General features: G+C 38.7%; 1 protein-coding gene across 12 annotated transcripts in view; it reads right to left on the reverse strand.

Moving 5' to 3' along the window:
• CD44 (CD44 molecule (Indian blood group)) overlaps positions 1-14199 on the reverse strand; it is a 94453-nt gene that overhangs the window by 18580 nt on the left and 61674 nt on the right. For 3 of the 12 annotated variants that reach the window (XM_017530521.2, XM_017530519.2, XM_017530517.2), the window contains 3 exons: positions 5620-5721; positions 3480-3569; positions 2085-2288 (listed from right to left, as the gene is read on the reverse strand). The exons of 2 other annotated variants lie outside the window; for them this stretch is intronic. In XM_017530521.2, coding sequence (XP_017386010.1) covers positions 2085-2288; positions 3480-3569; positions 5620-5721 — 396 coding nt within the window. Of the gene's footprint in view, positions 1-2084; positions 2289-3479; positions 3570-5619; positions 5722-7496; positions 7626-11927; positions 12048-12521; positions 12636-14199 lie in introns of all 12 variants that reach the window. 7 more of the 12 variants (XM_037739247.1, XM_037739246.1, XM_017530511.2 and 4 more) reach the window with 6 other exon arrangements.

The raw sequence follows: 14199 nt of genomic DNA on the forward strand, positions 1-14199 counted from the left end.
TTTTTAGTTATTTATTTTTAAGGCAAGGTCTTGCTCTGTTTCCCAGGCTGGAGTGCAGTGGCTCCATCTCGACTCACTGCAACCTCCAACTCCTGGGTTTGAGCGATTCTCATGCCTTAGTCTCCTGAGTAGCTAAGACTACAGGTACCCGCCACCATGTCCAACTAATTTTTTGTATTTTTAGTAGAGATGGGGTTTCACCATGTTGGCCAGGCTGGTCTCAAACTCCTGACCCCAAGTGATCCGGCCACTTCAACAAATGCTTTAGTTCTTAACATTAAGCTTAAAGACTGAGAAAAATGTATAGGTATAAATGAGATTTACATGAGTGTTTTTGAAGAAAACCATGAATGAGAATTGAGTCACTTAATTGTCTAATCCATGGAGAATTGTGGAAAATCTGTCTGTACCACTGTGAAGAGCAGAAGGAACCAGTGTCTGTGAATAGCTGAATTTTTTTTTTTGTAGAAAGCATTTATTCACTAACATTAGGCTATAAGCTTTCTAGGGTACTGTGACTATTAAAATTGTCATTTAAAATTTAAATTCACGGCCGGGTGTGCTGGCTCATGCCTGTAATCCCAGCACTTTCGGAGGCTGAGGTGTGTGGATCTCTTTAGGTCAGGAGTTCCAGACCAGCCTGGCCAACATGTTGAAACCCTTGCTCTACTAAAAAACAAAAATTAGCTGGGCATGGTGGCACACATCTGTAATCCAGCTACTCAGGAGGCTGGGGCAAGAGAATCACTTGAATCCGGGAGGCAGAGATTGCAGAGAGCCGAGATCGTGCCACTGCACTCCAGCCTGGGCGACAGGGCAACACTCTGTCTCAAAAAAAAAAAAAAAAAAAAAAAAAATTAAATTCATTAGGTTGCACAACAGGCTTTCTTTTGCCAACAGAAATTAGGAAGCACTGTAAGATTTACTGGAGACTATTGACAGTGGTACTTGGAATTTTTAATAAGTGACAGCAGAACAATGCTGAATAAAGAACTAAGGTGTGTAAGGGGCTTTGTCTTGCCAATATTGCTGAAGTTGGTATTTTCTTAGCTTTTCTTGAAGCTCTGGGATAGGCCACCCAGAGAAATGAGGCCACACATGTGACATTCTGAATTTTCTGTCCCTGGATCACAACTGTCATCCGTTTTACTTATGGGCTCTCATAAGATATCTATTCTTCTTTTTCTTTTTTCGGGAGTGGGGAGAGAAGATCTCTGCTCCAAAAGTATATATCTAAAGTCTCTAATCTTGAATACGCCTTAGTGATTGTGTTAAAAAGCAATTGAAAAACTAGTACTAGGAAGGCAGAATCTGTTTTTAATATCTTCACTACAGTGGGCGTTTGCAAGTTCTCCTTTCTTCAGTGTTAATTTCTTAACACAAATGGAGAAGCAAAGAAGAGCAGAAGCAGGGACTGCTTATTTGAGAAAAAAAAGACTTATTCTAGGTCCGTGTCAAACTTAACCGAATAAATTATCTTCAGTCCTCGCTTTACTATAACAATAGGAGAAATGGTCCCTATTCATTAAAACTAGATTAAATCAAGAAGATTTTAAGTATGCATCAAAGCTAGAAGAGGTTTATCCATCACCAAAAGTAAAACTAATCAATCAATCACTGAAACAAGATAATAATTTCAGAGCAAAGATACAAGTATATAGAAATGATTCACCTGTAGGATAAAACTTTACTAAATAAGCAGCATATATTAGTCAAAGTAAATGGAATTGCTAATATTCAACTATTTTGACCTGCAAAAATATCAGTTTCATGTGGTTCAACTTGATATATCACAAGATAAGACAAAGAAAGCAATTTCATCATAACAGCCAAGTTGTACACATAATACACAAACACACACACACACACACAAATGGAAAAAACACTGGCAAAAGGTAGTATTCTTTTATCTAAAATAAATCCAAGTTTATTTGCACTAGAATTGATAACCAATGATGAAAGACATTTCCATATCACAAGCTAGTCCAATCCTAGACTACACAGAAAATGGCCTCTGTAACATGAAAGTATGTATTGTTTCTCTACACAGAGAAAGCAAACTAGCTAATAAATAGCCAAATTACCTGATAAGGAGTGATTGACATTAGAGTTGGAATCTCCAACAGTAACATCAGTAACTCCAAAGGACCCAGTCTCAGCTGGGGTCCCTGGGATGAAGGTCCTGCTTTCCTTCGGGTCTGGGTAAGGAGAGGTGTAACCTTCCAGTAAAGTAGTTGAGGGTTCAAAATGACTTGAGTCTCTTCTTCCACCTCTGACATCATTTCTATCTGTGTGGAGGTGAAATCAATGATGAACCCACATTGTAATGTCACCAGACACCACGTGCTTGTCTCCAGAACACACAGTTGCTGCAAAAGCTTTCCACTTGTTACCCATAAACAGGGAGGAATAGAGTGAAGTTCACCATACTATCGAACAGAATAAATATTTTTCAACAGACACCATCACCACCTGGACATCACTCAACAGAAGAGACTTTGGTTATCTTAATACCCAGAATTGGCATTTGTTGCAACATCTGCTTGAGTTATTAGGTAAGGCTTATGTCACTACAACAGTGACCTTGAAGTTGGCCGAAGTACTAGATAATCTTGAGTTCTTTCTCAATTGGATTCATTTTTAATGAAGTGGAGGAAGCATACCATTGGATTGAAAGATAAAATTTTGCTGCCCGCAATTAGAATAGCAAAGGCAAGGTTTCAAAGGCCTGAGGCTACTAATTTAATTATTCTTTTATTTTCCAGAAGGGATTCCTTTCGGTCATCAGCACCATGGAGGTACAGAGGACAAACGGCAAAATAATTTTAATGTGAGGAATATAAAGTGAAATAATCAGACATTTACACCAATTATAAATCAAAATGCAAAAGAACTGAAATCATAACAGTCTCTTGGACCACAGCACAATCAAATTTGAAATCAAGACTAAGAAACTCACTCAAAACCATACAATTACACGGAAATTGAATAACCTGCTCCTGAATGACTTTTGGGGAAATAATGAAATTAATGTAAACATCAAGAAGTTCTTTAAAACTAATAAGAAGAAAGATACAAGGTACCAGAATCTCTGGGACATAGCTAACGCAGTAGTAAAAGGGAAACTTATAGCACTAAATTTAAATGCCCACATCAAAAAGTTAGAACGATCTGAAGTTCACAAAAATAAATAAATAAATCATATATAAGCAATTCATTATTGTCAAAACAAATTACTAACCCTGGAGTGAAAGAAACCCAACCTTTAAGATTAAGAAATGTAGTTTGCACTTAATGTACAAAGAGGTATATGAAACAGAAAAATCAGAGAACCACCACCAGATGCACCTTTTGATTAAAAGTAACAGCATAACAGCAGCCAATGGATGCACCTCCACCAAAGACACTGCAAAAGCACCCATAATTTATTGATTCTTATCAATTGCTGAAGCCAACTAGGTTTTATAATTATTCCTTACTGCTTGATGTCAGAGTAGAAGTTGTTGGATGGTCTTTATCTTCTTCCAAGCCTTCATGTGATGTAGAGAAGCTCTGAGAATTACTCTGCTCTGTTTCAATGAGGGATGAATCCAGTGTTAATTTGAAGTGATGACACAAATCCTGTTATCTGCTAGCAGGGAAGATGTAGCTATCGCAGAGTCAGATGGGTAGGCACATAGGTTTGTGCACATCATTCTCCTCTGATAGATAGAAATATATGGAAGAATTCTATTTTCCCCTTAGTTGGTTCCAAAGACTCTTTACTTCTCAGTATACTCAACAAAGGTAAAGTGGCAAGGTGAAGGCTGAGCCAAAACTTTGCCTACCCTGGACTGTTCTGGTGCAATTGTAACATTGTTCCCAGTCACTTAGGAAAACCAGAGAACACAGAGATGAGGAAAAAAGAATCTATCAGAAATCAAGAGCATCTAACTGCGTGTCAAGAAATGTGATAGCAGGGAAGATAAACAGCATGATAGCACGTAGTCTACTTGTAACCACAAAAGAAAAAGAAGCCTATCTAGAATAGTCTGCTCAAGTAACACCGATCAAATTTATACAAGGCAATACTTAGCTACCTTGTGAAGGTCATTAAATTAAAGTTACCATTTTACTCCATTATTAAGCTTTTTAATTTCATCTGTGTAGGGGGATTCTCATGGCTGCACCAAGGAAACGCTTGCCTGGGCAAACACAGGGCCCTCAGTGATATATCTCAATTTGAGGTTGAACCATTGCCCATATCTAAAATCACCTGGACTGTTTCAAGTTTATTTCTTTTGTGTTCTTAAGAAAGGTACTAACCTCTGAGTTGCACGTGCAAAAACTTCATGAAGCACACCCATAAGCCATGCCCACCACCAAATAAATATTACAACCAGGAGAGACAGTCACCAAATCCCAAACCCAATGTCAGAATAAAAGCCAACAGTGACATAAAATGGAAATATAAGTCTTTCTTTGGCAAGGGTCATTTATAGGCTTATTTGTATCTTCTTTGGTGCTCAACACTGGCTATTTACATTGCTGACAATTAATACATGCTTGCTGATTTTTTTCCTTTGCCTAAAGGGCTCATACGAAGGGCTCTGCCCATTATGTGTGACAAGCAGTAATGGGACCTTCTTAATTATAGATATTTTTTCTTTCTTTTTTTTTTTTTTTGAGACGGAGTTTCACTCATGTTACCCAGGCTGGAGTGCAATGGTGCGATCTCGGCCACCGCAACCTCCGTCTCCTGGGTTCAGGCAATTCTCCTGCCTCAGCCTCCTGAGTCGCTGGGATTACAGGCACGCACCACCATGCCCAGCTAATTTTTTGTATTTTTAGTAGAGACGGGGTTTCACCATGTTGACCAGGATGGTCTCGATCTCTTGACCTCGTGATCCACCCGCCTCGGCCTCCCAAAGTGCTGGGATTACAGGCTTGAGCCACCGCGCCCAGCCAATTATAGATATTTTTTCATATTCTTCTAAGAAATTACAAATGACTTTAGGCTGAGCTCTAGGACATCCCTGCACGTATAGTAGAAATTAAGGCTACTAAAAATTGACCATTTCTTAGTGATAGAAAGAGATACTAGCAAATTTTTTGTTGTTGTTGTTCCAGGGGTCCTGCCACCTTTGTTGATTGTCAATAACATGCCTTGTCTCTCCTCTAAGAACTGATGTAATTTCTAGGATTATCTGGCCCCAAAAATGTCTTTTCACAACCATGCAAGCAATCCTACCCCTATTCTGCATTTGCTGGAGGAAAGATGGATATTAAAAGGAAATGGTCAGTTAAAACATAGAGAAATCACTATCCTAGAAGTAGGCTTGTGTTTCACTGACATAACTACTTAGAGAATGAAAATGGAGTTGAATAGAGTCCCACATTTTTTTTTAAAACACAAAGTCATTGAATCTGGAAGGCACTAAGAAATGAAGGCAAAATCAGGTTGAGAGACTTGTACAAGAAATAAAGACAACAAAGACAGTTTCACACACTGGGCTGAGCGGAGCCACATAGAACTAAATGCACCATTCCACCACCAAAGCTCTGCATCCTGGCTAAAGGGAATTAAGAGATGAAGCAGGAATACAAGTCAACAAAGGGGCTGAGCATCGTTATCCTTACGCGTTGTCATTGGAAGAGGTCCTGTCCTGTCCAAGTCTTCCACCAAACCTGTATTTGGATCTGCAGTAGGCTGAAGCGCTGTACTATGACTGGAATCCATATCTGAAGGAATCAATATTAGTGTTATCACTTGGTTTCCCAAACCACTACGAAGGTGGTTTATGGTCTACAACAGATTTTTTAAAATATTTCACATCTGGCCAAGAGGAAAGAAAGCACATGTTGACGATATCTCCAGAACTGAGATAGATTATTGTTTCTTTACAGAGTACCACAACAAGTAACTGGCCTTCCTTGAAGAGCTGAGTTATGTGAAATCTATGATTCATGTTTGTTTTTGCTGAGTCTAGGAGCACTCTACATGAGCGCATGATGGAACACCCAAATCGTGCAGAGAGACAGAAACATTGCCTTTCTTACAGAACATGCAATCTGACACATGGAGAAAAGTCAAAGTGCACTGACTCAGGCACTATTTTACCCCCTCCCTCTTACCAACCAAAGGGGCTTTTAAAAATGGCCCTCTTCCCCCTTTAGTCTTTTTCTTTTCACAAAGTGAATATGCAAATAAACACAAAATCATCACCCAATACCACCTAGGTGGAGTTACAGGAAGTATACAGGGGCAAGAAATAAGAAGCAGTGGATGTCACCAAATTATTCTTCCAGGACACTCAAGTTTACGGAGTCTTTAAAATTTAACGTGTACAATGTTGAGTAGTGCAGAAATTTCACTGAAATACTTGCAAATGTTGTTTTTAATAGTGATTACAGATCTATTCTGCTGAAATAACAAGTCTTGAGTGACACAGAGGCCAAACAATTCATAAACCCCATCAATATTGATGGCTCTCCAATTCAGTCAAAATCCATCCACATCACTGCCTCTGGAGAGAGCTAATTGGTTCCAGCAAAGCAGCAGAATACTGGGTACCCATGTCTGCACTGCAGCCTTTCAACACTAAAATATTCAAGATCTTTGTAGGACAAAAATGTGGTGACTCTCCTATCCCAGATTTCAAACAAGAGCAAGGGCTAACCTGAATCAAAGCCACAAATGGACATTCTCCCAGAAAAAGTCCCACTTGATGATGGGTTCTAGACTCTTGTTTATCTTCCCTCTTATAAGTAGAGTCCTTCAAGAGGTACCACACCATTGTGTAGTTGAAGCCAATTGTATTGTCCTTGACATCTTCATTAATTTAATGGAATCTCTTTCTCTTCATCAGTACAGAGACTTAATATTGATTCTTAAGATCTTTGCCTATCTTGGTTTTCCCCCATGGGTGTCCTCAGAGCTCCAGCTGCCATGTGCAAACTCATGTGTGCTGGGCCTAGCCATTCAAACATATCTTCCTTTGTGACAAATGGATCCACTCACTTGACATATTCATTCCTTGGCTTTTCTTCCTTCATGTTTCTCCTTACACAAGTCTCCTTCTTAGAAAAACTCCCCCCCGCCCCTCCACCCACTTCCTTTCTCTGACCATCCAGGTTTTTAAAATTTTTTATAAATCAGGTCCGGTTCACCTTTCTGTGATGCTATGGTAGGTGAGAAGGGGTTCTCAGAATTTCTTTGGTGTTCATTATCGGCAAAATTCATTTCACATCTATTACTTACTGCCTCACCCGCTATATTTTAAAATAAGTGTCTTCTTTTGCCAACTGTCCTGCCAAATTCCTTACTTTCAGCTCAAGTGTTCATATTCAGATGAATATGCGTATCACTCCTACCAAGAAAACAAATTTTTGAAGAAACTTAAGTCCTTCGGGAAAGTAGACTGGTCTAAAACCAAGGGCATATATCTAGAAAAATAGTCAACAGTCACTCAGTGGATTTCAAAAACATAATATATAAAAATTTCAGAGGCTATTACCCATCCTTCTTCCTGCTTGATGACCTCGTCCCATAGGATGTGAGACTGGGTCGAAGAAATCAGTCCAGGAACTGTCCTCTGGGCTCAGTGTTGTCGTTCCTTGTGTTGGATGCCTGGTGTGGGCTGAGGCTGTTGTGATCATGCAGTTCAAGCAATTGTCAAAGTGTTAATGGACGCTTGGTCAGGGGTACATTGATTTTATTTTTTAAAAAGACTTTATTCTCTTGACAAGACAATGCGACCATCTTCCTTGTATAGAGGGCAAGGAAGTTGCATAAACGCAGAATGCTTCAGCAGGTTCGAGTTCACTCATGCTCATTTTCTTCTTAGCAATCAGCATGTGAACTGGAGGACACGAAAGCATTAACAACTCCTGCAGCGCAGAGAGGACGAGTTACAGACATCAAAGGAAGATGAAGGAGAAGTAGTTCTGGACCCATGCCACGCTGCCACAGTCCCCTGAGAGCAGAAGTATAAGAGCCCAAGTGCATGATGTCATTCTGAGGCAATCATATTCCAACCGAATGCACCTTAGGCTGGAAGTGATCTCAGGAAAGAAATCAGGTAACAGCTTTCCATGTGATCAACATGAAAGTCAATGCGATTTATCTCAAAAGAATGAATGGAATCCGTTAGAAGCATTACCTTCTAACAATGGGACTTATGACATAAATGACACACAAGACAGCAGCATATGCCTTGCTTCATTCTGAGCCAATGAAGAAGTATAGGTAGAAAAGATTACAATAGCATCCTCTTAGCAACAACCATACCACATAGACAGTCACAGAATCCACCCATCTGCCAGGAATTCATTCAGAACTTGTCATGCCCCGGAGGGACATGATGCATTATCTTCTATATTGCAAATAGAAACATGGGACTATTTCTCACTGATATCAAGTGAAAATATGGAATTCACCTTCTCTATAAGGCAGGATACATTTCAATACTTATGTCACACAGACAAAAGAATTCTGCATGGGTGCTTGCAGAGCCAAGTTATCTGGCATCACTTAGAGATGATGATAAGACTTGATTCCAATTTCCACAATCTCACATTTCAAGAATAGAGAAGATTCCTTTTTAATACTGAAAAAACAAATTACCAAACAGGCATGACCAAAAAGCCAAATGACATCAGACAGGTGTCATTTTTCACATAATGTCTGGCTCTATTTCTTCAAACACTGAAGTTCTGACAAAATGCTTTATCACAAGAAAATACTTTGTGAGAAATCTCATTGTAAATCTGGACCCACATTATAGAGTATATTCCTTTGCATGACAAAAGGGGGTATTTTATAAAGGCCTCTGCTACAATCTCACTAGATGATGCCCAAAACTCGATGTGAAAGAAACATGCTCAAGGGCATATTCTCTGTGTTTCCTGTTCCTATTCCTACCTGGCTTGTATTTATTCCTGTTCAGGTGACTTGTTATGAGCCTTTAAGGTTTGGCTTTGTGTTAACTGCAAGATAATTTATTAAGGAACCTAACATCTTGTGACAATTCCTCCAGTGTCCTTTTGTTTAATGTCCTCAATGTCTACCATTTAACCCGAAAGGAAGTTGCCATCCAAATTTGCTTGTTAAACCATCCATTACCAGCTGTCCCTGTTGTTGAATGGGAGTCTTCTCCAGGCGTTTGGAGATATCCCTCATGCCATCTGTTGCCAAACTAGTGTTCCTTCTGGGTAGCCGTTTCTTCATTTGTACTACTAGGAGTTGCCTGGACTATGAGAACAATATCAGTTGGGAGACAAAATTGTCTATTTTCCTTGCCAATAGCTGTCACGTATCTTTCTACTTTAAGGACAGATACACATGGGGATAGAAGGTAGAAAGGAAAGGCAACAAAGAAACAGACCACTGGTATTCTAAAGGGGATATTAGAAATCAAATGATCCAAACGTTTAACTTTTCAGATGTCAAAATTGTGGTCCAAAGAGGTTTTGATTTTTTCAAAATCATAGTACTAAGCAGACCATAGTTGATGAATTCTCATAGTTCTATAAGTTATCATTGTTTTTATTTTACTGTAGTATATGGCGTCACATACTCTGTCTGAGAAAACCATTCAAATAATAACCTCTTTGCTCCAGTCATTTTGAGGAAAGGAAAATACTGTACAACAACTAATGACAAGATCAGCGCATTAGGGGACCTTCTCCAATGGTGGTCCTGTAACCCATAATCACACATGATGGAAAGGCACCAGCAGTGGATCTGCCTAGCAGGAAAGGTGTTGGGATGGCCTGGATACTATTCCATTAACACATTATATAGTGATGTCCACATGGCACCCAAAATTGCTAAAATCACTTTGTAACAAAATTAATTCAGTTGACAACAACTATCCAAGCTAGTCTGAGGCATTATATAAATAATAGTGCGTGGCAGGCTTACAATTTCAACCACGGTTTTAAAAAGGACAAAAATCAACAGAATAAAATTTCATCGAGGTGCCTTCAGGAAAAGTCAGACACCAACATTTTTGTCTATGCAACTTACAGCAAATTATTTTTAGTTTATCAAGAAAATGAGAGCCTGTAAACTTGCCAAGTCAGAGTATTTTTTTTGCGACTTGTAAAAATGGCTGTATTTCATTATCTTAGAAAATGATATGTGTGTAATTTGGTGACAGCAATGACATTTAAAAAATAAAGCATACCATCCTCATTTTACCCTTACATTGGCCAAGCCATTCTTGGGTAACTGGTTAGCCAGGGGGAGGGGAAGAAAAGCCAAATATTTAAATTTTACCTCCCACTGGCTAAATTACTAATTCCCAACAATAATGAAGTTGGAAAAACCACTGAATGTAATTACAAAAAAAGGAAAATTGACCCAAACATAGACTGCCGTGTTACTCAAAGTTTAAATAAAAGAAATAAGGAAGTGTATGTGTGTGACTGTACAGAAGGACCCTACACTCCTTCTATCACTGCTTTTATAAACATAATGATTTTTTTTAAGTACCCATAACCCTTTATTATTTTCAGCTTAAATAGGAATGGGTTAGCAGAACATACGATTTCTATCCTAAAAGATGAAGGTTGACTTTCTTCTAGAAGTTGTGATGTTAATTTGTTAAAGCCCAGAAGTTACCAGTCAGTTCCCTTTGAGTTTTGCAAATACTCCTAAGAGAATTGTTACAGTTGTTGCTGTCTTCTCTTTGTCAAATTACATTCTGTCTGAATTTTCACCTACCCTCTAGCACTAATGCCCCAAGCACCACCTTTTGACAACAGGCTCATTATTTCCAAGTCTCTAAAGTAGCTTTCTGGTCTTTAAGTACAAACTGTCTAAAGTAGTTTCTAAGATATACCGTTAGGGCTCTAAGTGACTGGAACAGAGTCCTATTCCAAACAGACTTCTGCTTCCTCTGTATTTCCTTTTCTTATCAGATTTCTTTTTTAACTCAGCCCCTAAGCCTTATGCATACATCAAATCTACTGGGGTATGAAATGGATGTAAGGCCTGCTGGATATATTCAGTACAATGTCCAAGACTTATTAGCCTCTATGCTATCTGATACCTGAAACTTTTCTTTTGTTGTCTGAATGCACTGCTCAAGTCATAGAGTCCCAAAGCCCTTTGGTTTTTAAGTGGCTATTGCTCACATTTTCCCATTAGGTGTATTCAGGGCTGTGAGAATGACAGTTGAACCATCGTTTTAAAAATGCTAAAAAGCTGTTTTCCAAAATAAATGCTTCTTTTATTCCAAATAAGATAAGATATTTCATCTATCTCTCAGTGGGATAGATGAAAGAAGAAAAGCATATACTTTTTATGTTTGGGGGTGAAGGGGTCCCCTATCCTCACAGTCCAGTGCAGCAACTTGAGATTGTTTTAGAAAACCTGAGAAGTTTTCATAACAGTAGAAATAACAGTAAGAGCATCAAAGCCTTCCTCAAGTTACTCTGTTGTAGAATTCAAATGTAGACCATATGAGCTACCAACTTTGCTCTAAAGAGTGCAAAGGATGTCTTTCTATAGAACAGTCAGGGATGAAATACAAAAAAAAAGAAACTGTATTCATAAAAGATCTTCATAGAAAACAAGGATTCCAAAGATCAATTCACTTGACAAACTTTCCTTCCAGATTCCACTGCTAAGCACCAAAGAACACACTCTTCACCACACATTTCCAAAAACACACACAAGTCACCCAAGGAACCTTTAACACAAAAGTTGTATCTAGATCTACTTTTTAAACATGTTGACCTTTGGGAAACCTGGTGAGTTATCATTTTCCTTCTAATTTCTAAAATTTGTGTGCAGATTTGGCAGCTTTTCAGCCTCTGAGAATAAAAGAAACTACTGAGTGAAAACAAGATGTGGCCAATGTCCAAACAAAATCTTCCCTATCTCTGCAATGTCTTCACTAACTCATCTACCCAGAATTGCCAACCGCCATCTTGCTTACTTGTGCTTGTAGAATGTGGAATCTCTTCTTCCTCGTGATGCTCATAGTGAATGAGGGGAGGGTGTGCTTCCTGGTTCCAGTTTCCTTCATGAGCAGTAGTGCCATTTCTGTCTACATCTGCTGTGATGATGGTTAAATACACTGTGACTTGTTATCAACCAACTTTTAACGATTCTGTTCTTCCATTAAAGTGCATGCTACTTAACAATTCTATGCCAAAGTAGTACCTTTGAGCATCCACTCTCAAAAAATTTTCAGTGACTTTACCTAATCTGTCTCAAGAGAAAATCAATGGGCTTGGAATTTCTTTGTGTTTACTTATTAATCCACTATGATCAGTTTGTCAAAGGCAGCACCGTAAACCATTTAAACATATTCATTTTTATAATGAAGTAACGTAAAATATCCTGTGTCCACATGGTATAATTGATAAACGACTCTTAAATGGAATTGAGTTTCCTCATGAAAGTCCGCTAAGAATTTCTTGAAGAGATATTAACTAAATTTCCCACTGTGTCCCAATAATTGACCTTTGCAGCATCATAGGCTTTGAGGGGGAAAAATAATCTTTCATTAAATAGTATAACCCATTACCAGTCATCCTTGTGGTTGTCTCAAGTGGCACTTCTGGATTTGAATGGCTTGGCTTCCACTGGGTCCAATCCTGGTTCTGTTTTGTGTGGTCAAAAACCCGTGGTGTGGTTGAAACTGTGATAACGTGATTGAAGCAATTAGAAAAATGTTATTCCTTGAGCCTTCACCACTTGTCTTGCACATAACCTTGCTTCGGTAGACTATGCAATGAATCATCTATACCCGGTTGTATAGATGGCTCCATGGAAGTGGAGGGAAAGCGAAGAGTGCCTTCAGCTTAATTCAGCCATATTGATAAGCATCTCAGTGTCCTTTGCATTCTGTCATAGAATACTTGGAGTTCAGAACATGAGATCTTCCAGATAAAGCAGAAAAGAAGCTGCTGCAGTAGGAAGGACAGCTTTGAAAACACCAGCCCTCCACCGAGGATAGCCAAAGGCGCCATTTTGCCCATCCATGCAGTCCGTAGTATCCCGCTGCACTTGAAAGCCCAGGGACTTAATCACTGTGTACTATTTGTAGATCCTCAGGGTGAAGAGGCAGATAACTGAAAGTTATACCATGATTATCACTTTATGTTATTTGTAATTTCGGTGGGGAAAGAAATGCCTGAGCAGCCAGAGCTTTCCTATAGATGATTCTGAGAGAGAATATCTACCTGGAATAGCCATATGGTTTGTTTCTGAATATTTATGAAACACCTATGATATTTTCATCAAATACAAAATATGTCATGAGCAAGCCATTCATAGCCAATGAAAGAAAATAAGACACCACAGGTAGCCAGCCACCATTATAGCAACACACTGGAAAGAAAGTGGCATACATCCACCAGCACCCTAATGTTGTCACCCAATCTGTTAGAGCTGGAATAGGAGATGCACCTAGCAGAAGGATCACAACAAAATCTGAATCAATGTGTTTTGTGAAAAGGTTGTTTGCAAATCCATCCTAATTGTTTCAAACTTTATTCTGACACCCAAATAACACAAAACTGTTTTCAGAACTATAATACCATCAGCTCTATTTTACAACTCATGAAAATCAAGTTTAGAATCATTAACCACATTCTCAATAAGCATGAAAAAGTACATATTATCAAGCAGTTATCACACCCCTCCAGTAGAAAGAGGGCATCGTGTTGAATTATGTCCATAGGTGCTAAGCAGAGAAGTAAACTGAAATCGGAAAACATGCCGTAGAGATTAAAAAAATAAAAATTTTAAAAAGTACCATGGGAAGTTTCTCCCTGAAGCCTGACATACAACTCATTTGCACATAGATCTGTTTGGGTTACCAGCCAAGGGAATTTAATTTCTCCAGTATCAAGACCACGTCTTTACTAATGGGCCCACCTGCAAAGTGGGGCCACATCCTGAACACAGGAGACAGTGTAATGTAAACCTCCAGTGTTTTCGATTATTTGGTTTCATTCTGAAATTACCAAAAAGAATTTTCTTATTCCATAGATTAAGCTCTGGAGGGGTGTCAGGTCTAAAAAAAAAATCACTTAAAAATTTAGACAGGAAATTCTAGTTCCTTTTGAGTATTTGTTATGTCAATGTACATACTCAGATGCCTTCAAGGCCTAAACTATTTTTTTCCTGGACCCTTTCGTCTCTGGATGCTGTCCAGGTGAGGATGAAATTCTCAGGTTTTTTTTTTTTTTTTTTTTTTT

This window comes from Cebus imitator, unplaced genomic scaffold (assembly GCF_001604975.1).
Source record: "Cebus imitator isolate Cc_AM_T3 unplaced genomic scaffold, Cebus_imitator-1.0 Scaffold66, whole genome shotgun sequence".
NCBI classification, from domain to species: Eukaryota; Metazoa; Chordata; class Mammalia; order Primates; family Cebidae; genus Cebus; species Cebus imitator.